Source organism: Manis pentadactyla, chromosome X (assembly GCF_030020395.1).
Source record: "Manis pentadactyla isolate mManPen7 chromosome X, mManPen7.hap1, whole genome shotgun sequence".
Taxonomy (NCBI): Eukaryota; Metazoa; Chordata; class Mammalia; order Pholidota; family Manidae; genus Manis; species Manis pentadactyla.
This window is the reverse complement of record NC_080038.1, coordinates 97,555,298-97,578,404: the sequence shown is the minus strand read 5'-3', so window position 1 is coordinate 97,578,404 and position 23,107 is coordinate 97,555,298. Positions and strand designations below refer to the sequence as shown.

The following is a 23,107-nucleotide window of genomic DNA, read 5'->3' as shown; positions in this document are numbered from 1 at the left end:
ACAATTATTTGTTATTCATCTGAAAGTCAAATTTAATCAGGCATTGTGTATTTTATCTGGCAAGCATACCTGCCTGGCCATGGTATTTCAGAGAGTGGAGGAACGGGGAGGTGGTGGGGAGCTTATGGAATTTTCTGTTCGGTGGTTTCAGTGAGGAACCTAACACCTGCTGTTTTGGGCAGCCGTTAAGGGAACTGCTTCCAAGCTCAAATGCTGGGGTAGGCTAACCAGCCTGTTCTGCTTTTCCTGGTACTTTACCTAGTTTTAGCACTGAAGTTCCCACATCTCAGGAAATCTCTTAGTTCTTGGCAAACCTAGCTGTGTTGGTCACCTCCTGTGAGAGCCATCCCTCGAGGGGATGGAGTTGTTACAAGACAACAAATACATGCTTAAACCACTACATGAGCCTCCAAGTCTCAGTATTCCTAAGTACATTTCCTCAGGCCCATTTTTAAAGATGCACAGGTTCTAGGGAACTCTAGTAATCCTGGATCTGAAAGGCATTAGTTCTATAGACCACCAAAGTTCTGCCTGTCTTTGTTTAACGTTTAAACATTTCCAGAGATACTCTGTCACCTCCTCTGATTATTATTGTTGTTATTGTAACTTAGCATGGTCACTGTGCTGAATATTTTATGTTCATTCCTTGTGTAATCTTCTCAATAATGTGTGAGATCACTACTCTTATTATACCTTTTGTAGGAATGAAAAAAATGGAGACCTGGAGAGATTGGATTGCCCAAAGTCACACAGCTGGTACTTGGTAGACCCAGTATTCAAACCCAGGGGTGTGTGACTTCAGAGTCTATGTGATTCACCACTATTCCCCACTATTTATGGAGACCATGTTACTGAAGAAAGCCAAACTCGTCCCACAGGACACACAGCACACCGTACACTGGCATAGGGGTGTAGTGAAAGAAAGTGGGTGTGTTTGTCACCAGGTGCCATGTGAGGAGATCAGGCAGTTAACGCTCCTCACTGGGTTACAATCAGGGATTTTAAGGGAAAACTTAGGGGTGGGGATCGGGGCCCAGGGTGCATGATCAGCTCAAGCACATTGGTCGGCGGTGAGGGAACAGCTGGTTGTTTCAGGTCTCTTAGTTACCAGTCTTCTGGCTCCAACTGTCTGGGGCCTCGGAGCTTGTGGTCAGTAGGTGGTTTGCCTGATGGGGTCTGAGTTTCTGCAAAAACATCTCAGGAATACAAATGTTAAGAGTTTATCTGCACCTTATGAGGGGGAACAAAGGGTTCTGTTTTAATTTGTGTTTATTGAGTTCACTTTACTTTGTTGCTGCAACTTCCCCCTTGCCCGAATTCCTAACTGCTTGTCAACATGCTGTTGAGGGACTGTGATTTTCTCTGATTTCTTCATGAGAAGTTTGAGAGGTGTCAAGCCCTGATCATCTGGAAGGCCCACTTGATACTTAGTTAAAATCCTTCATGCTGCAATTCTAATAACTTCCTTCTTGCCTTGTTATTAACAGAGGAAGGATGGCTACACCCAGGAACCCCAGGACTAACCACTCTCTCCAAACCCAGTTCTGGACAGCCAGCCCCATCCCAGCATCCACCAGCTACCTCCATGCCCCCCTTTTTGAGGAAGTTTGAGAAGAGCTGGGCCTCCCTTGCCCCAGAATGGAGAGCCCTATTGGCTCTTCAGGCTTGTAGTTTAGGCTCAGCAGTTCCCTGTAAGGCCAGCTCCTTGGAGTGGGTCTCATGGGCTGAGAATGGACTAGACTTTCTGTGGCTGGGCAGCAGCAGCACAGCCAGAGTAGGGAGAACATCCCAATGAGGATTTGCTTCTCTTTCCAAAAGTCTCTGCTGTCGGGGGTTGGGGGGTGGGGGGGCGAGTGGAGACGGAGGCTAAGGGAAGCTGCTGCCCCTCTCTACCCTTTGAAACCCTTCCAAGAACTGCTGGATTCAGCCTGTGGAAATAATTGCGGTGCCTTACAAATTTTGAAGGATTTATCCGGGCTTGAAGGAAGATATGCGGGCTTATCTGGAGTACACAGTTCCCAGCAGGAAGAACAGAGCCCCCACCCCCAACATTCTCCTCCATCCTGGCTGCTGGCAGTTTCCCAAGGAAGGCACCCCCACTTGAGGGCAAACATTGTGCTTCGGAGGAGCCCAGCTTGGGTTGACATGTCATCCATAGCCCAGAGCAGCTCCTTCTACCTGCCAAGCAGCCAGAGCTGAAGGGGTCAGCTTGACTTCTCTGAAAGGACAGCAAACTCCTCCCCATTTCCTTCCCCCCACCCTAACTCTCACCCTCTCCCCTCCCCTTCCTCTTCCCCTTCTTCCATCTATTTTTATTATTTTGGTGATGATGATGACGTTGGAGGGCATAGAACCACCTCTCTGAAAAGGCAGTCCCAGGCAGTGGCTTTGGAAGCAAGAGGCCTGGGCAGCTCCCTGAGAGGGTCCCTTCAGTGGCAGACACAGCCCTCCCTGTTCACAGCACCAGCAGAGGGGCAAGAACGGGCCTTGTTCCCTTGGGAGACAGAGTGAACAGCCTCTTGGGCTGAGGCACTTTCTTGCTTTGAGGGCTCCTGTCTTCTCCTCCCATGGGAGCAGGGCAAGAACAACCTCTCTTTCCCATCCAGCCGTGCCTTGGCAGGCATTCCCGGGGGTCCTCTCCTGTGGCTGGCACAGCCCATGTTTCAGAATAGGTCCATGTCTCAGAGACACATGCAAAGATGGGTGTCGGCAGCACGGTGATGTGGGGCAAGGGGGCTGGCCAACCTGACATGGTGAGGGCTTCATGCTCATGATCCACCTGCCACAGTGGAGCCGACTCAAGGGTCCTGCACACTGCTGTCCCTCAGTCTGCCTGAAGCACTTCTCAAATGAGATTTTTTCAATAGGAAATGTAAGAAGTGCATATACTTACAAATTCCCACCATACTAAAGGGCATAGAGGGAAAATCTCTCTCCCGCACCAAGCCCCACTCTTATGGGGCTATGGGCACCCTCCCAGAAAGATCAGAGATTTCTCTTGGAAATGTTCTCTTTTGTTTCTTCTGGGTTAGTTTGAATCTTTAATTTAATGATTCTTTTTTTCTGAACTCAAGTCTAACCAAACACAAAATACAGAAAATAGTTTAATGAACCTCCATGTACGCATCATCCAACTTCAATAATTTTCAACATTTGGCCAATGTTATTTCATCCAACCTTGTTACTGTAATTTTCTCAGTAGGAAAAAATCCCAGACATCATGACATTTCTCCTATATATATTTCCTACACATCTCTAATTGATAAAGATCCTTTTAAAAACATAGCCACCATGCTATCATCACATCTAACAAATATAACAAAGTCCTTAGCATCATCTAATCCCCATGGGATGCTTTTGAATCCCCCTGATTGACAGACTGCACACAACCTGCCCTGCCTGGATTTCCAATGTGGACCCTCCTGCTTAGCCTGGGAAGTACAGAGGGTTGGGGACTCAGGGTCACAGCAGCCTGAAGCCTGTCCATCCTCCCCCTGGATCTTCTTGCTTGGGCCAGAGGCTCTCTGTTTGAACATTTCTTTTGGGGCAGAACAATCTTCCAAGCAACTTCTAAACAATGAGAGTCTGGAGAGAGTCATTCTCTAGAGGTGGTTCTGTCACTTGCCTGTTGGGTGGCATTGGGAAAGCTGTCTCTGTACCCCATCAGTAAAATGGAACAAATACCATTAGTTCACAGGAGTTATGTGAGTATTTGAGAGTCAAAGATAGTAGTAGTATTTCTGCTGTGCTCTGAGATCAAATCAAGCATGCAGCCCTCTGCAGGGAGCACCATGCCAAAGCTGGCCAAGTTTTCATGTTGGTGGAGATGGGTTATGTGGACAACCTACCTCTCCATTTTCTAGTAGATGCCCAAGCTGTGGGCATCTCCCCTCACAAATACACATACAACTCATCCTCTGCCCCTGTTCATCCTTGAATTGCTCCTGAACTGTCAGAAGAGCACCCTCTACTTTCCCTCATCCTATGCCAGCTCAAAGCATGGGACATCTTTGGTTCTCTTGGCCAGAAAGTCATGGCCACACCAATCGGCATGAAGTTGGGTGTGGAAACTTCTAGCTGCAAGTACATAGGATATAACATACTGCCTCCCAGCCAGCCGGCCTTCTGTGCCTGAACTAGAAAAGCTGTAATAAGGAGGCACTTGCCTTCCTAAATTTGGTCTGGGAGGATGTTATCTTGGTGAGGAGAAGCAAAACTCAGTTCCAGAAGCCCAAATGCTAGCAGGTGACCCCAGGCTTTCAATGGTACTGTGCCTTCTCTGTTCCCATTAACAGTCCTCTATGTGGACATGGAGAAGTAGACTGCCAGATTGGGCACTTGAGCCCTTGTTTAGTTGCCTGGGAGATATTCCCTGGACTTCCTTGAGTTTCAGAGTTCAGTCTATACAATGGAGCAAAGAGAACCCACTTGCCCGGTGACCTTCAAGAATCTGGTACTGTGGGGTGACACAGTAGAGAGTGGAGGTAATATACAAGTGTTTTGGAGTTATTCAAAAGAAAGCTGCACAGCAAAAGCAAGTGATGGCCAAAGGGTAGCAGGTCTTCTGAGTTACCATCAGAATTGCATGAAGCAAAACAAACTGTTTACTAGTTTCATACAATCCTGCATTGTTTCCAGACACAGTGCAGGCAGCAGGCTGCCACCGAGAAGGCTGGCAGTGCCCTCTTGAGGAATCCCTGGGTATTGCTGGAGACCCAGCTGGACTGGAGAACATATTACCAAGGACACCCAACAGAACCATTGAAAGCCAAATCACAGAAATAGGTGGGGGTTGGTGGATAAAAAGCCCCCTCGAAGACCTAGAAAGAAACCCTCTGAGGGCTGTAGAGAGGGCTCATGAGAGGAGTGAGTGGGTGCTGAGGCAGAGCATCAGGACACGCAGAGCTACTGCAACATACCAGGTCCTGGGGAGTTGGGAACCTAAAGGCAATGGGGACAGTGAGCTTGACACAGTCACTTGTCTGAGCCCCTTTTGTATCCATGGGCATAAGAGCAAAGTGGAGATAGAAAGGCATGCTCCATCAAGGAATGTGGAGGGAGAAAAAGAAAGACAGAGACAGAGACATATACATAGAGAGAAACAGAGACAGAGGTGGAGAAACAGAGACACACAGATATTGAGACTCAGGGAGATGACAAAATTAGTAGCAAGAAAATAGAGATGGAGAAAAGAAGAGAAATGTGTGTTAGAGGAACGTGGTTGAAAAATTGGTGTCTGTGAGTTTACTGGGAACACATCTTTTGTCCCAAGTGGCCTGGCAGTCCCCAGAGCTGCTGCTGAGCATCCAGCTTTTTGTCATCTGAGCTTGTTACTGTGAAGGGGCCTGGCCTGAGCAGTTTCCTCTCTGTGAAGTGCCATCTCACCTGCATGAGCTGTGAAAAAACATCTCCCTCATCTCCTAAATTAGAACTCGCAATGTTTGGACTCAGTTCCTTCTGTCATCTGAGGGGCTGAGGACATGCACTTGGTGGTTTCTTGCTTGCTTTTGGTGACCCCTCTTCTCCAGGCCCAGTATGACAACAACCACCCAGAGGTTAATTGTTGACACAGTCCTACAACTCAGCTTCCTCGGCAGGCAGAGTCCATGGCTGGAGAGCAGTGCCACTGAGGTCAGGGATCCTGGATCAGTCATATGGCCTAAATCTGGTCTGCACTGGAGAGCTACTGCTATATGGTTCTAAACAGGGGCAGCATTTACAAGCCTTGGGGCTTGTATAAGAGCAAAAGATCTAGAGGTCTGGGATTCCAAACAAGTCTCAAATACTGCAGGATTCAGGACCTGACTGGACCCACAGGGGCATCTGGAGAAGACTCACTCATTTGCTAACAGCAGAGCCCAATCCAAAAACATGTCCAAGGTCGCAGCCCAAAGAGAAAACTGTAAAATGCAGTCTTGCCTCCCCCCCCCACAAAAAGATTCTAGATTCTGCTCACTACCTTCTTCCTTTCTGACTCCAAGACAAAGCCATAGGAAAAATTCTGGAGGACCATACCTTCTTTCTCTGGAGTCTTCTAACAGGTACTCCTTCAGTTATATGCCAGCCAGTTTCCTTATAGACCACCCATGGGAAGGTGTGGGCCACAAGGTAAAGAAAGTTGTGTCTCTCTGAGGCTCCTGAAGGAATAGAAAACACTAACAAGGAGCTAGATAAATACTGGTCAAGATTCGTGCCTCCTAGAAAACCTTCCCAGGCTAATCCCACCTAGCACTGGGCCCTCAAATACCTTCACAGGCCTTAGAAATAACTATTATTGGTAGGACAGGTTTTGTATATCACTGCCCTATTTTTGCTTCTTGGCCATTTTTCCTTATCATTTCTTTCTCTGAAGCCAGGACTAGATTTCCTTTCTCCTTCTCTCCACCCTCACTGGCACCCGTTGCTTCACCCCAACTCACTCCCTGCCTCTCATCAGCCTGGCTTTAGCCTCCTGATGACACTACAGTCTCAGGATGGGAGATTGACTACCTGATTCCCAGATCATGTTCCTGACTTGTCTGAAAGTCAGTCACCATCACTGGAAATCACCCACATCTCTAACTCTGACCTTTTCTGTAGCCTATTCTGTGACCCTGCATAGGTCTTGCCATGTCTCTAGGTCTCTGTTATCCTATCTATGAAATTAATCCAAGTGAAGCCTCCCCCAGCTTGGTCAAAATCTGTTCATGAAATCAACAGCTTGTGTTTTGTCTTCATTCAGATGAAACCAAAAAGGATCTGGAGGAAATTATTTTAAAAGACAAGTTTTTCTTCCCTGCTGGGTTTTTAGAGCTGGGTAGGGGAGGGGTGCTTATTTGCTCAGAGGTGGGGAGGGGAAAGGTGAACAAGGTCAAGGACAGCTAAGAGTGAGGGGTGGGGTTGGTGTAGAGTTGAAAGGACCCTGGGATATAGCATCTAAGTTTTTGACCCCGACCCCCTGGCCAGGGGTCCCACTTCCATGTCTTCTGATGTTTGGCTGCCACCTCCTACACCAACTAGACCCAAGGATCACTTGGAGGCTCCAGGACCTCTTCTTTTCATTTCTACCCCTAAACCCCATTTCCAGATGGCACTGCAGCAAAGTGAAATTCCACACAGGCAAGCCTTAGGTCAAAAAAGAGAATGAAACAATTGGCAGTGGAAGACGGAAAGAGAAGATGGAGCCCTTAGAAAAGGGTGTCTCCCTGAGGAGGTGGGGACAAAGAGAGGAGAAGGGGAGGAGGAGAGGAGGAGGAAAGCGGGTCTGTCTCTTTAAGGGGGTTGGCTGTCAATCAGAAAGCCCTTTTCATTGCAGGAGAAGAGGACAAAGATACTCAGAGAGAAAAAGTAAAGGACCGAAGAAGGAGACTGGAGAGACCAGGATCCTTCCAGCTGAACAAAGTCAGCCGCAAAGCAGACTAGCCAGCCGGCTATAAGTGGAGTCAGAGTCCCAAAGACATGGGTGAGTTTCAAAAACTTTAGCATGGAAGATTCAGGCAGGCCCAGGAATTTGTAAGAGAATTTCCAACTTTGGGGTTTGGGGTTTCCAATGTTTTCAATGAGTTGTGTTTTGGCACTTGTTTTCTTTTAAATTCCTTAGCACACAATTAGATTAACTCTTTCTCTGCTGTACTGAGAATGCTGCTTTATTGCCAAAGAACTCCTGCAGCATGTGGAGGCAGAGTCGCACAGGTCCTTGAAGAGAGTGTCCACTAGGTTGGATGTGGTCATGTGTCCTCCTACCCCTCACTTCCCTCTACCTTCTCTTTTCCCCTTCTTCCCAGGCCCTGGTAATGGCCCGGTCAGCTGACATTCTTGGTTCTTCTGGAAGCAGCTGAGTGTTGGCTAGCCCTCAGATATACCAAATAACTGCTTGCTTAATGTAAAATTTGGACCCTGTTGGGCATCAGAATGAAACTGGGTAATTGGGTAAGATGGATTCAGGTTTGACCGTGGCTGAGGAGGCCAATCTCAGGTTCAGGAAATGAAAATAAAGTCCCTGATGGCTTTACCATGGGAATTGATATGGGTAGGGGTGTGTGTGTGTGCGCGCGCATGTGAGCGTGTATGTGTGTATACACATCAGTAACCATGTCTAATAAATATCACAGACTTAGCCTTCCTGAGGGCATGCGTCAGACTCTAAAGTGCTGCTATGACAAGGAGAGTTCTGGGACCATAGGGCTTTTGCTGACTTGGTTGAGTGCTAAGGGCTTCTCTAGTTTCTGTGAACAAAGAGAAGGTATGAGGTCTGGTCTCTGGTAGTGTCTACTTAGAGCAAGGTGTGCAGAGCATGAAGGTCTTTGTTCACACAGGATGCCACAGAGATATGGAGACATTGCTCATGTTTGGCAAAACAAGAGTAGCAGCTTGAATGCATCTTAAATGAAATGAGAATCAATTGCCCTGTGTTTTCACCATCAAATGTAGTATTCAGAAGATGCAACAATATTCACAGAGATAGGTTTTCAATTATATTAAACTGGTTTCAGCCTTTAGGTTGTTTCATCTTGAGACACTGTGAGAGCTCTTTGAAGCATATATTCAGGTAGGATAATTCAGAGGGCAGAACACTGGACTAAAAGTCAACACAACCAGGTTCAAATGCCGGATCTGCCACTTATTAACTTTATGATCTTGGGTAGGTCACTGTGAATTATAATTTCAGCATCTAGAAAATGGGGATAACAAAAACTGCTTTGTCTGCTTTCAGGGTTGTGAAAATCACGTAATCATGATGTGGAAGTCCTTTGAAAATGGGAAAGCTCTCTAACAATTGTAAATCATGATAATACTGATTATTATATAATAACACATATGCAGGCTGACTCTTGCTTTTCCAAAATGGTTGGGCTTTCTTTGTGTGCACTCTGTGCTCTTGGGTAAGAATCATTTGACCAGTTGAGTGGTGCCAGTGGGAAGTGAATGTTGGAGGAACTCACTTCCTGTCCTAGGTACCAGCAGGGACACTACCTAGTATCAGGGCAGCTGATTGGGTAGGTTATGAATTAAGAACAGGGAGACAGAGTAAAGGAGGATGGTGAACACTACTTCCTCAGAGGATGAAAGCCCTGAGTAAAAAGCAGGAACAAATAAGATGACCACAGGACAGTTTTCTGTTATGGAGTCTGAATGATTTCCTCCAGGGGAGATTGTCAGAGATAAAGGTACAGATGAGGTCATGTATCGGATCCCAGATCCTAGAGGTGGGCAATATTTGGGCTGGGTGATCATGATTGAGTTTTCATTATTTCAGTAACAATGCACCTGAAATACTTTGTAAATATTAGACCATTAGAACAAGGTACTGAACTGCTACTACTTCTGACATGGACTGTGCTGCTGTTTAACAATTGTAGTAGACAAATTATATCATGAAATCTAGGATCAGAAGAAACTTTAGAAGCTGTCTGAGCCAACTCTCAATGCAGAAGTCTCTTCTACAACAGCCAATGAAAAGTTCTTACAGCCCCTACTTAATTACCTCCAGGAACAGGATGCTCACTACCTCAACCATATAGAATCCCATCGGATTGGAAGTGAAAAGGAACACTGACTTCTGTAGTGTCTGCACAGAGGTTTATGAGGGAAATGATAGGTCATTAAACCTTGTCCCTACTTGGGAGGGGGATGTTCCAAATGAGTCTTTGGGGTAAGAATGGTACCAGAGAAGAACCAAAAAGCAGTAGCTCATTATTCTCTGCTCAGTAACACAACATCTTTACCAAAAAGTAAAACATTGGTCCCTGCAAGCCTCTTGTTTGAGAACAGTAGCTGTTACCCTGGTAACCAGACTGTGATGCTTTCCTCCAAAGGTGGCTGTTTTCTGAGCAATACATATAGTTTGGACTGGCTCAGAGTAAGTGAAAGTAGCCCAGGCAAAAAGTGTGGAGGCAGAGCAGGAGTCCAGGTTTATAAAATGCCTCGACTAACTGAATCCCACCACAATGGCAAGAATGGCACAGGAATGCCAAAAGCTAAAAAGAAACCAGATCCAAACGGGCACATTAATTTCTTCTTCCTGGAGAAACTGACTGAAATGGTCATGGGCAGCCTTCCCCATTCCACTTCTCATATTGGCTCCGCAGGGTCAGAGGAGCTCATGGAGAACCAGCCAGATTGGAAGATCTGCTCTGTTTTGCAGGGCTTTTGTCCTGGATGTGCACTAGGAAAGCCGGAACTTTACTCTGACAACAAGAATGACTCTCTCAAAGCTGTCTGAGAACAAGGCCTGAGAAACCCCTGGGAGATGGGTGGGAGGGGAAATACAATCTCCAAACCCATCAAGGCAGAACCCAGTCAGGGATTTCTTTTCCCCTTGTTGCTTTTTTCTGTATTGTCTTGAAGGCCTGAAAACCATCCCCAGGGTATAGTTCTTGGTCGTGAAAGAAAGCAACTGTGAAATGCCCTCCTTGCCCTCAGAACTTCAGGTTCAGGGAATATCAAGTCAGGGCAGTGACATGATCAGGAAGGGTCACATTAACCATGGCAGGCGAACAGAGCAGCTTTCTCTTTTCCCATGCTCAGGGCCTGTGCACTGCCAAACTTACATCTAGAGCTCAGCAAGCACTGATTGATTAATTCCTCCTTAGCTAACTTAAAATGGTCCTAAAGTGATCTCTCAGCTCTGCACTGGCCTCTGAGCTCACTGCCAGGTGGGACTTTGCAAAAGAGTCAGTGACATCCCAAGGAAGAGAACAAGGTTCCTCAGATCAGCTTCACACTCCAACCAAGGACAGAGGAGGAATTGGTGGGAGACTGATGATGTGAGGAGAAAGTATGGAAATGTTGTCTTTTAGTTTAGTGCCAGGTGCTTCTCTTTTACCTTCCCATAAGTGGGTAAATTGAAGACAATGTGTCAGGGAGTGAGTTTAACAGTCAAGTTTCTACCTTATCCCCCTAGTGTTTGGGCATAAATTGACATACATGCATGTGTGTGTGTGTGTGTGTGTGTGTGTGTGTGAACAGGCGGTAGAGGAAACAAGGTGGTCCAGATGCTGTTGCCATGGTAATAATAATACCTGTCCAGAGGGGAAGCTGAGATTCCTTTTTATTTAGCTCTGTCCGTATGACTTGATGACCCAGCAGGCATGGATTCCCGTGCCCCAGCGCATGGCCCTTTTTGGCACTTGAATGTGGGATAAGTGGTTATTTCATGTAGGGAAGACAAGATTATAGGCAGGGCTTTGTATGACCAGGATCAGCCCAGAAGCAAAAGTCTTTGTCTCTGGCACCTCTTGATTGTTGTTTTACTCCTAGAACCCACCCACTGATCCTCATCCATCCCCAGTACCAGTCACGGCTGCTCTAACATGTTGGCCCTGTCAACTGCTATAGGCCCTGATCAACGAGGCCTCTGTTTATGGGGTTAGGTTAAGGGGTGGATTCTGGGAGGTGGGTAAGACTATAGTGCAGATTAGAGACTTAGGGAGATGGGTCCAGTTTTTCACTCAATGAGCCTGCCTGTTGTTTAGCTCTATTGTATAGGGTTCTTCTATCTCCCCCTTTGTCAGCTGGATTCAAGGGACAGGCTGGGAATTGTGCAAGGCACAATTAGTCTCTTTCTACCATCCCTTTAGACGAAAGCCCTTCCTCTCTTCCCTTTGAAGAGCTCCCTCCCAGATTCACACTGAATTTCCATGTGGAGCTGGTCCTTGAGGCGTGCCCAGGGCATGGGAAAGGAGGGAGGGCTGGGGAGCTCTTGGCTCCTGTTTAAAGAGACAGCATCAAGATCAACAGAGTCCCTTGGATGGACATGGATCACGATAAGAGTCAACAGTCCTGTTGATCTTTGTCAGACTCCTGTGAAGAGCATTGGTGAGCAGGGCTTGAAGTTCTATTACTGATTGATTAGATGAGTTTTGTGAGTTTGCAGATAAATCTAGCCAACATGAAATATTTCCCCTTTGCTTACATACTGTCCACAGGACTTGCTTATAAACATTTTAACACTATATTATAGATAGCTTTGGTCTTTGATTCGCAGACATAAGTTTGTTCTCCCCAACAAGACTGAAATGTCTTTGAAGAAAGGAACTGAGCCTTGTAATTCCCTCTTCTTCCTCATAAAACCTAGGTTGCTTACTCTGACAACTAGAATGACTCTCTCAAAGTTGTCTGAGTAATAACAAGGCCTGAAAACCCCCCGGGAGATGTGTGGGAGGGGAAATACAGTCTCCAAACCTATCAAGGCAGAACCCAGCCAGGGATATCATCTAGGTTAATGTACATATGCTTAATAATGGTACTGAATCCATATAAATTCTGCAGAAATGAAAGGCAAGTATTGGGGGAAGGTCATTATATTTTTCTAAGACCTCTCATCAAAGTCTGGTGACTTAATCCAATTGAGTTGCATTGGGAAATATTATTACTACATAGTTCTCTTATGCCAGTTCTACCATGTCACAGTCTGTATTTAGCTAGCCTGCAGATGTGAGAATATCTCTTGAAAGAACCAAGGAAGTTCTCCAGAATCCCTCACAGCTTTCCTGAATCAAACCCATACCCTTTCAACCATGAAGGGTTCTGAAATGAAGAGCCTGTGGCTTTAGGCTATTGTTCACACATTCCCAAGGACATTTCCTAGACTGTGAAAAATCAGAGTGAACCCAATGAACCTTGCTTTCTCAGAATGTTTTGGTTGTCAAAACTTTGTTGAAGACCATTTCTTGCATGTTCTGAGATTTTCCCAGCTGAAATACAAATTTTGATTTTCTTGCCTGGACACACTGAGATTCCTCACTTCTGCTGAATGTAAATGCCCCCAGAATAAACATTTCATTTCACTTGTGAAGATGGACATTTGATGCTTATGCTGATACTGTTGAACTGTTTATAGCTCAAGAGTGACAGACTTATCCAGGGCCATTTGTTTCCAACTCCACGCTAAAGAGTTATTAAAGCATATGTTCTTCTTGTCCCTTGTTTTGAGAGGCAATGGAACAGAAAAGGGGGTGCTAAGTTATTTGAGCTCTGGGAAAATAGAAAAACGGATGTAAAAAAAGAGTATCAGTTGGTGGGTTCAGAGTTGTTCTCAAGCCTCAGCCCTTTATCACCCAGTGAGAACTACAGAGGACACTCCAGTTATTTGGATAATGATCGAGAGATCAAATACACTCAGGAGGTATATCCTCATCTTTACAACCCAGGATGCGGCATCAGCTAGAATGTAGAATGGAATCCTCTGTTTGGGTATCAAGCATTCAAGTTCTTCTATCCCAGATCACACCTGTACCACCATTTAGCTCTTCCCAGGGGGAAAAAGCTGGGGTGAGTGAGTGGACACAGGATGATCACTTGCTAGGGTGGATGGCTCTTCTTACTCTGGGATAAACAAACAGTTCTGCCTTTGTTCCCTGGGTCTGACCCCCCTCCCCACCCCCAGGCCTGCAGGCCCCTGCAGAATACCAATGAGGCTCCTGAGATCTCAGGGGAAAAAAGACTTCTTTGTCCAGATCTGCTATGGAGGGCTCTGTCCAAGCCCTGACCCTGTGCTGGGGAGAGAGGGAACAGTGGGGTCACTGAACTTCCCCTTCCCCCAACCCCCAGGCTTCAGAGACCTTCTTTACTAGAAGAGTCTAAGACTTTGGGGGTTGGGAAGAGTTGGATAGGCGGAGAAGGAAAATGGCAGCGCTGTTTGTGTCCAAGCTCCTTTTCTTGACTTACAGGATACATCCTGGTATCTTAACATGTTCAGAAAGAAGAAATCAATTTCTGGAATATTTCCTGAGGACAACAATCAATTCCAACTGCTGAATTTTTCTCACTGGTATACACATGCATGCATGTGTACATTTGCCGGCTCTGATGAGGCACTCTTGCCAAGTATTATCGCAAAGTTCATATTAAGTAAACTCTGCCTCTACCTACGGCAGTACAGCTGCAAACTGATTGCTTTCCATAGAGGCCAAGTTTTCTGATATGAGTGGTTCGGTTCTTGGAGGAGGAAGGAAATTCAGTTCTGCGACAAATGTTAGCTACAAACACTGGCTTAGGCTTCTTAGCCTCATCTCTGATGTGACATACAAGAATCTCTTCGGAAGAAGCTTTTTGAGGGCCATGGAAGGGCTCTCATTTTAGGAGATTGTGGGTAATAGGACTCACTCATTCTGTGGCTCGGAGAACAGAGACAAATACTTCTACCTTAACTTTCCCATAGTAGAGATAATTTGGTCTTCAAAATCTGTTCACATCGATGCATTTCAGCCGTGCAAGTCACCAGATGTCCAAGTATTCAGGGCTTAAAAGAAACTGTACTTGTACTAAGAGGGTCAGGCAAAGGACTTCCCTAGTCCCTGGTACCTTGGTATAGACCAGGGAGCTTTGGATAAAAATTGAAACCTAAAAATTAATGCATTTATTTTCTTTTATAAGAAGTCCCAATATGCTTTTCCAAAATAGCAGCTTCTCAAGCACTTTTTCTGATTATCTGCATGTGTAAACAAATGATTCACACATACATACAATATATATACAGAGAATACAAAACAAATTCACATGTATCTCTATATATTATGTGACATGTGAATAGATGTATAAATCAGTTTATATGTGTGTGTGTGTATATAAATATATATAAAAAATACTTTCTGAAGTGTTTAATATTTCTTTTGCCTTTTGAGGATCTGAGGGGCCCATCATTTCTCCATCTAGTCAGTCATCTACTTGACATTTGTTAAGTTTCATTCCATGTGGCACCTTAGAGCATGGGGCTAAGTACCTGAGGCACAGCTGCTCCTAGAGCCTGACTTCTCATGTGCCTTTCCTGTTTCTGAGCAACACTGGCCTGGGGCCTGGGGTACCAGGTCTGGGGATCTCAGGGACTCTTAGCACTTTTAAGACACCTGTGTTCCCAGACCCTGGTGTGTTTTCATCATGTCAGAAAGACATTTCATGCTTTGCTGACTTCAAAGTCTCTTGGTAGCTGTTCCAACAGAACCCAGTGGAGCCTGGAGGGTGGGGACACTGGCCAAGCTGCAATATAGGGGGACAATCAACCATGCAAAGTGGCCAAAGTCATTAACCCTACATTTCTATTGTTGTGAATAATAGTAATCCTCCCATTACCATCTTCTCTCCTCTACCAGTTCCTTCCTTCCCTTTGGACTGCTAACTAAGAAGTATCAAGCATTCCGTGCAGCAAATATGCACAATATTCAGGAATATCCAGGAGCATGCAATTTCCAAAGTTTCCCCCACATGGAATACTCTTTGAAGCTCAAATCCTGTTGGGCAATAGTCTACCTAGCTCATTTCTTCCTCAGTAAACGGAAGACTCCCATATGGCAGAGTCTCTATCTTTTATGTTGTCATGTTCCACATAACCCCTAAGACAATACTGGCCATATAGTGAATACTCCATAAGAGCTGATGAATGACTCAAACAAACAAATCGGACTGATAAGAAAAGAGAATGATTGTATAATCTCAATTGCCTGCTACTTGAATTACTGATTATTTTTTTAAAACTCATAAATTCTGGGAATGAAAGATGAGGATTTGTTTTCAAGAAGGGAACAAAGTATGATTCTTGAATCAATATCACATTCCAGAAGCCTAAAGCTCTAGACTCTCCAGCTTTTGGACTGCAGGGTGAACATCCCTCTGTACATGTGAGTGCACAGTCTGACTGGTCTGGCAGAAAGGTATGAGTAGCACAAGCCACTTACTGCACATCTTTGACTGTTTCCCCTCCTTCTTCCCCAGGCTTGTTAGAGTGCTGTGCAAGATGTCTTGTAGGGGCCCCCTTTGCTTCCCTGGTGGCCACTGGATTGTGTTTCTTTGGGGTGGCACTGTTCTGTGGCTGTGGACATGAAGCACTCACTGGCACAGAAAAGCTAATTGAGACCTATTTCTCCAAAAACTACCAGGACTATGAGTATCTCATCAATGTGTAAGTACCTGTCATCCTGCTGAAAGCCTCTCTTTTTCCCTCTCTCTTGATCCTGGTGATTCAGAACTCCTCAGTACATTAGTGACTATAGGGGATGGGTGTGGAGCAGGTCAGTATTCCTGAGTTTTCCCTGTGTGTTTGGATTCCGCCTATGCCACTGCAGAAGCCCTAAATGAGGGGAAGGTGCCATGTTCAGGAAGCGTAGGTCTGCCTGCCTGCCAGCCCACTCCTCACTCCCCACCTCCCCTTCCCTGCTTTGTCCTATGTCTCTTAGCTTTTGCTTGGTAGTGTTGACATTGAATTGGAGCCCCCACCATAGCAGGCATGGAGAACTGTGGGAAGACTCCATCACTGGGCAGAGTGCGGCTGTCAGTCTTGGTTTGACACACCGTGGGAGTCTGCTCAGGCCCAGTGCTAAGTCTCTCCTGTTCCTAGAGTAAGGGTGACAGCTCCAACCCTCTTCCTTCTTGTCTGGCTACTATTTCCTTGCTCCTCTGAGGGAGCATCTCTGAAGGGTCCAGACAAGCAGAGTGGGGCCCCAGTTCTTCAGGTCACAGAGTAAGCAAGGTGTGGGTAGAGGAGCATGTGCTTCTGGCCACAGGCTCCCTCTCTTCCTTTACTTCAATAAAGATAAGGTGGAAGCATGCAGGAGGAACCCAGTGATTTCTCTAAAGGACCCCTAGCTTCATTTGGGGACCCACTCAAGTGTCCACCTCACCTATGCAGGAAGGGACCTGGGTCTTCAATTAGTACAATTCTCTGGTTTCTTTTGTCTATGTGTTCATGCAGGATCCATGCATTCCAGTATGTCATCTATGGAACTGCCTCTTTCTTCTTCCTTTATGGGGCCCTCCTGCTGGCTGAGGGCTTCTACACCACTGGCGCGGTCAGGCAGATCTTTGGCGACTACAAGACCACCATCTGCGGCAAGGGCCTGAGCGCAACGGTAACAGGGGGCCAGAAGGGGAGGGGTTCCAGAGGCCAACATCAAGCTCATTCTTTGGAGCGGGTGTGTCATTGTTTGGGAAAATGGCTAGGACATCCCGACAAGGTGATCATCCTCAGGATTTTGTGGCAATAACAAGGGGTGGGGGACAATTGGGCGTGAGTCTGTGGCCTCAACCCCACCCAAGGCCAGGTGCTCTCTGGGGCCCTGGCTTTTGAGTGAGGAAGTGATGGCTACAGCCGAACGAAAAGGTCAGGAAGAACGTGGTGCCCAGCTGGCTTAGCCTCACATTTCAAGAGTTCCTGAGAAAGTTTCATCTCAAAATGAAAAGCATGAGTTTTGTGCAATGCGTTGTACAATCAGGCCGTTTCTAAGCCATCTGTTGGTATCCTTTTATTCCCCTCCTAGAAGGGACCACAGCAAAAGTAGATCTCATTACCCAACAGTATAAAATGCTACTCATAGGACTGAGACACAGTAGGTACCAGATCTGAGAGGGAAGGTGGATCATGGGAATCAAATAATAGACTCCAAGGTAGAATCTACAATATTCTGGGATCCTACACTGTTGGAGGTCCCAGAGGGAACAGGTGTAGATCTGTACATTCAATGCTTTGTCTTTGTGTGAGGGCTAGCCATGCTTCCATTGGTCTTCAGTCTCTAGAGTTAAAGATCCTTTGGGGTATTGTGGTGTCTTTTGTGGCCAGCAGTTGGCTTAGAAAGGTTTTTGGATCTGAAATTTAAATCTATTGGATTTTCTCAATGACTAGGGATCCAAAGTCTTGTGATAAGGAACATTTTCTAAGCTCAGCCAAAGGCAAGAAATGGCACGACTTTCTTCCAAGATCTGTTTTGATTTCTTCACACCTTATCTGCCCCCCAAAAAATCTCCTGAAGCCTCTCTAACCCAGGGATCCTCCTCACTCCAACCCCTACCCATTCCCCCTACCCTCTATCACATGTGGGGCCAGTTTGCTAGTAGATATTGCCAATGGCATTTGGCAGACGTGCCCTGCTTGCTAATGTCATTTGGTGGAGACCCCTGGAATCTGGTTTCATGTCTGGCACATGCCACTCTGAGATCTCTCAGTTTGTATTTCAACGTCTGGAGGCTGATGCTGATTTCTAACCACCGCATGTCATTGTTTTAGTTTGTGGGCATCACCTATGCCCTGACCATTGTGTGGCTCCTGGTGTTTGCCTGCTCAGCTGTGCCCGTGTACATTTACTTCAACACTTGGACCACCTGCCAGTCTATTGCCTTCCCCAGCAAGACTTCTGCCAGTATAGGCAGTCTCTGTGCTGATGCCAGAATGTATGGTGAGTTAGGGCACAGGTGCCTTGGCTCCCCTACCCTCTGTGGAAACACTATATGTTTGATTCTTAACTTAGAGTAAGGAGGGTGGTACCTGTGGGAAAAAATAAGATTACAGATGCCTGGATCTTTGTTTGTTAATCCCTCTCCTCTGAAATCAGAGAGATTTCTTCCCTTGGAAGGGAACTTCTTGGAAGCAGTGGGAGTTTTCTTGGCTTTTCACACTGCTCTCCCCTAGTTGACTGCTGTTCCCAGCTCAGAAGCAGCACATTTCAAAAACAAACACAAGATTTCATGACTGTTCAATATCACCTTTTATTTTGTGTAAATATTTAGAAAAGAGGATACTGATTGTTAGTAGGATTCAGCTTTTAAGTCAGGATGATTAAATATGGAAGAAGGGCTCTGAAGGAAAGTCTCCACATATCCCCACAACTCCGTGAAGTGCACCCCAGTTGATTTACATGTCTTGCTTAGGTGTTCTCCCATGGAATGCTTTCCCTGGCAAGGTGTGTGGCTCCAACCTTCTGTCCATCTGCAAGACAGCTGAGGTGAGTGGGCCCTTGGGGTCACTTTACAGTGGAATGGCTAATACCATGCAAATTCCTCTCCATGGCCTTATATTTTAAGGACCATGGTTTCTCTTTGCTGTTTTGAGTCAGCAGATTGCGCTCTACAAAATATTGGCTGAGTAAACCTGAGCCAATGAGCATAGGTGGGAAAATATCTATTTCCCCTAGAGCTACATAGGAAGTCTTCCATTCCAAGACTTTTTCCCTTAAAAGAGAAATTTTTAGCTTTAGGTAAAGAGAGAGCTTAAAGGCAAAATCCCCCTAATGAACATTTTCATTCTTTTAGTTAAAAACTTTATCAAGAAAATGGGTTATGCATAGAGATGTGCATAGGTTTTACAAAACACTTTCAATTTGGAGCAATCTCTAATAAGTAGTAAAAATGAAGTACATTTGAAAAAAGGAAAGCACTGTATTAAGAATGGATGTTATACATACATGAGGCAGAGAAATAAAAGTAAATCTTGAGGAAGAAGGCAGTAAATTATTTCTTTGAAAGCAAAATGTTGACTTCAAATTTTGGGATCCAGGGCACACTGTAGGGAGCCAGTTGATTTAAAATATTGTATGAGTATTCTATGTTCTGGGTGCTATGAGGCTACATGCTATGGTGTACATTGAAGAAAGGCCTATGCTCAGGAAAGTGACAACTTAGTTAGAGATGCAGAATTAACCCAGAGAGACATTCACACATTCAGAAGCTGCATTCATGATCGCAGCAGAGCGAGCATATTTTTGCTGTTGCAAGAAACAGTTCTTCTCCCTTTTGGATTTTTTTGCAGTTCCAAATGACCTTCCACCTGTTTATTGCTGCATTTGTGGGGGCTGCAGCCACACTGGTTTCCCTGGTGAGTAATCTTTGAATAATCTTGGCAAATAAATGGTTCTGGGATAGCTTGGGTACAGCTATGGTGAAGGGCAAAAAGACTCCTTCTGCCCTTGTGATGCTGGAGAGAAGCTACTGAGAAGATACTGCAAAGTGTCGAGACGGTGAACTTCTACTTTGGGTTGGCAAGGTGGAAAAACTACAGACATCAGACAGGAAGAAGAAAAGTGGTGTGAGGAAAGAGGACATAACAATTCATAGTCAGGAGTGATAATATTTAGCACTTATCGAGCATGTAATATTGCTAAGTGCTTTGCAGTCAGAGTTAATTCTCAGCACATCCTGGTCAGATTAGTGACAAGAATACTGAAACATCACTCAGCATGATTTTCCAAAGCCTGGAATTCTATATACTGTAAATATGAATCCATCTTGGACACTTTCCAAGGGATTTAGTTATGCTCCTGAAAATCCTGGAAGGACCTCCTGACATTATCAGAATTGTTGTTACTATAATGTGATTCTCTGTCCCAGGACCTGCTGATGGTGTTTCCATGCAGTGTCAATGGAGTACATTCATTGTTTAGATTAAAAGCTTAGGGCGCTGAAGGATGAAGCAATTTATCTGTAGCCACTGAATAAGTGGTGAATGTTCATGGATAAGCTTGCAGAATTCCTGGCCCCCTGCTGTTGAGGCTTTTATATAGCATCGAGCTGTTTCTCATTTTATTAAAGGACCCAGGTCACTCAGATAGGTGCATGGTGTGATGGCGGAGCCCACATATTGTTCACTTCCCCAAGGAAGAACTTAGTGCTAGGCCTGGCATAGGTGTAAAATAAATCCCTGTCAAGCTGATTCTCTGGGCCTGGGCCACTGGAAGGAAAGGTCTCAGGGAGGACTTCCAGTCAGGTATATAGGCCAAGAGCCTGGGATGTGCTGCTTTTTGCAAAGCAAGGGTTTTTCCTTTATTTAGTTATGATTTCATCTCTTCCATTTCTCATTTCTAAAACCTTTAGAGAAGGGAGAGCTTCCTTTGCTACTCTCACTCATATTCTTTCTTCTGTTCCCTACAGCTCACCTTCATGATTGCTGCCACTTACAACTTTGCCGTCCTTAAACTCATGGGTCGAGGCACCAAGTTCTGATGTCCTATAGAAATGTCCCTTTCTCTAATAGCGAGGCTCTAACCACACAGCCAACAAGGCTGTGTCTCCCGTGTTAACTCTTTGCCTTTACCACTGACTGGCCCTCTTCTTACTTGATGAGTAACAAGAAAGGAGAGCTGAGCAGTGATTAATATATCTCAGTGGACTCTCCCCTCTTACGTACCTCTTTTAGTCATTTTGCTTCACAGCTGGTTCCTGCTAGAAATGGGAAATGCTTAAGATGGTGATTCCCCAACTGCAAGTCACAAAGAACTGGAGGCTCTTACTCAATTTTCAAGCATCTCCTGAGGACCAGGAAGTGTTTTCTTCTCAAGGGACACTTCCAGTGATGGAAACACATTGGAAAGAAAGATGCTCAGGTAGAGAGAAAGGATATCCTGGCCATCTTGCCATCTGTAGGGGCCAAATATATTCTCTTTAGTGAACAAAACAGAAAACTCATTCCTGTCTCCCTATTACCACTGAAGATAGAATGCCAGAAAAAAAAATATGTCAGCAAAACAGTAAAAGCATTTGCCCATATCTACCTACTGCAGCTGGAAGAAGGGGGTCAAAGCAAGGATCTTTCACCCACAGAAAGAGAGCACTGACCCTGGTGGTGAAGGACTATTTAAGCTCTAACTCAGCCAACCTTACTTATTGCATAAGGGAGCATAGTGTCTGTGTAGACCAAGGGGGCACAGGGCCTTACACCTCGTTAGAGAAAAGAAACAGGGTGTTGTCAGCATCTTCTCACTCCCTTCTTGATAACAGCTACCATGACAACCCTGTGGTTTCCCAGGAGCTGAGAACAGAGAGAAACCAGCGCATAGGAAAACAGACTGTCCTGAAGAGCCGCGTTGCTAGTGGCTAACGGTGTAAACTGAGCCAGCCCTCTGGTAGACACAGGATAGATAAATAGATAACTCGTTGGATAGCATGTCTTTTTCTGTTAGTTGTGCACTCTGGTCTCTGCCATATCTTCACAATGGTGCTCTTTTCATGGGGTTTTAGCCATTCAGTCATAGCAGGTGATTTGAAGATCTTGATTTGTTTCAGAATGATGTGCATTTTACATTTTCCAGTTTATCTTGTTTGGGGTTGCACCAGAAAGGTCTGGAGAATGAGTCTTTGATTCTGATTCTCTAACAAATGAAAATGGGACATTAAACATTGCAAATGATATTTAAAATTGGCTAGTTTCATGCATCTGCTTGGATTTCCTATAACTTATTCTGTCTGCCTTTTGCAGAAACAGATTTGGTCAATTTGAACCTCAATTTGAATAATTTATTTGACCATTCTTTCTAGCTAGTGGGAGATTAATTTGATTTAGTAATGGTAATTTAGTGTGTTAAAGAGTAAGTTGGAACATACAGGTTATTCTTTCCTGGTATAGCTCGCATAACCAAATGCACAGCTGTCAGCTCTTCAGTAGGTAAGCATCCATTGAAAGAGTTTGAAGCCTGGATAGCTCCCAGGTTTCAGTCTTCTCTTTCTGTGTTAACTTTGGGTTAAAAAAATAAACGGCTGATTGGTCTTCATTGAAGGACAGATTTTACAGGTATGACTGTAGTTGGCTCTTTGTTGTAAAGAGTTGTTTTGTTTTTTTTCCCCCAAAGTGGTTTCAGCAATGTTTGAGGAGACACAGGAGCTTACCAAAAGACACTTGGTATTTATTTTCAGACCAGTGTACCAGATAAGCTTCCAGGCTGCATACAGGCAGGAGATGGGAAAAGTTTCTGTGAGAAACCAATCAAGATCAAAGACAGTGAAGTAATCCATACCTTGTGTTTTGTTTTGATTTAATAACAAATAACCAACCCCTCCCCCAAAACCTCCCATGCATACATACACACATATACACACGCAAAGAGAGTTAATCAACTGAAGTGTTTCCTTCATTTCTGATAAAGAATTTCAATTTTAACACCCATAAAGGATAAACTTTTAGGAACTTATCTTACAAAATGTATTTTATAAAATTAAGGAAAATAAAATTAAGATGTTCTCAATCAAACATTGCGTCCTTTGAGTGACTTGTTCTGTTGAATCTCACAATAGAAACTTGAAAACTGTATATTTATTGTGCTTTTGTTCAAGGAGTGATTTCTTTTTTTTCATCCAAGTCATTTTCACAACAATTCTCTGAAATAAAGAGTAAAGTCACTTCTATTTTTTTATAGCTGTAGACACTAGTAGAGGCAAAGTAAATTATCCCAAAAAACTTAGTAAGTACATATCTGGGCTTGGATTAAAACTCAGGTCTTAATATCTGAGGGCTTCTAGTGAAGGATATAGGGCAAAGGCCTGCGATGTGCCTGTTTTAAGGTGTCCTTTCTCTTAGAAGTTAGGTTTCAGATTGTTCTGCAAATTCATTGTCAAATACGGTTATTTCTTTAATACGATAATGATGCCCCAGCTCTGA

At 44.9% G+C, this 23,107-nt stretch overlaps 1 protein-coding gene across 2 annotated transcripts; it reads left to right on the top strand.

The window, feature by feature from the left end:
- Positions 1-7,294: 7,294 nt before the first annotated feature.
- Positions 7,295-22,699, top strand: PLP1 (proteolipid protein 1). 2 transcript variants are annotated; one of them, XM_036932828.2, is made up of 7 exons: positions 7,295-7,441; positions 15,688-15,874; positions 16,664-16,820; positions 17,972-18,140; positions 18,613-18,686; positions 19,490-19,555; positions 20,608-22,699. In XM_036932828.2, the coding sequence occupies exons 1-7, from the start codon at positions 7,438-7,440 to the stop codon at positions 20,677-20,679; spliced, it is 729 nt and encodes a 242-aa protein (XP_036788723.1). In that variant the 5' UTR covers positions 7,295-7,437; the 3' UTR covers positions 20,680-22,699. The 2 variants fall into 2 exon arrangements, with proteins under 2 accessions (XP_036788723.1, XP_036788722.1); XM_036932827.2 differs by having other exon boundaries at positions 16,664-16,925.
- The last annotated feature ends 408 nt before the right edge of the window (positions 22,700-23,107 follow it).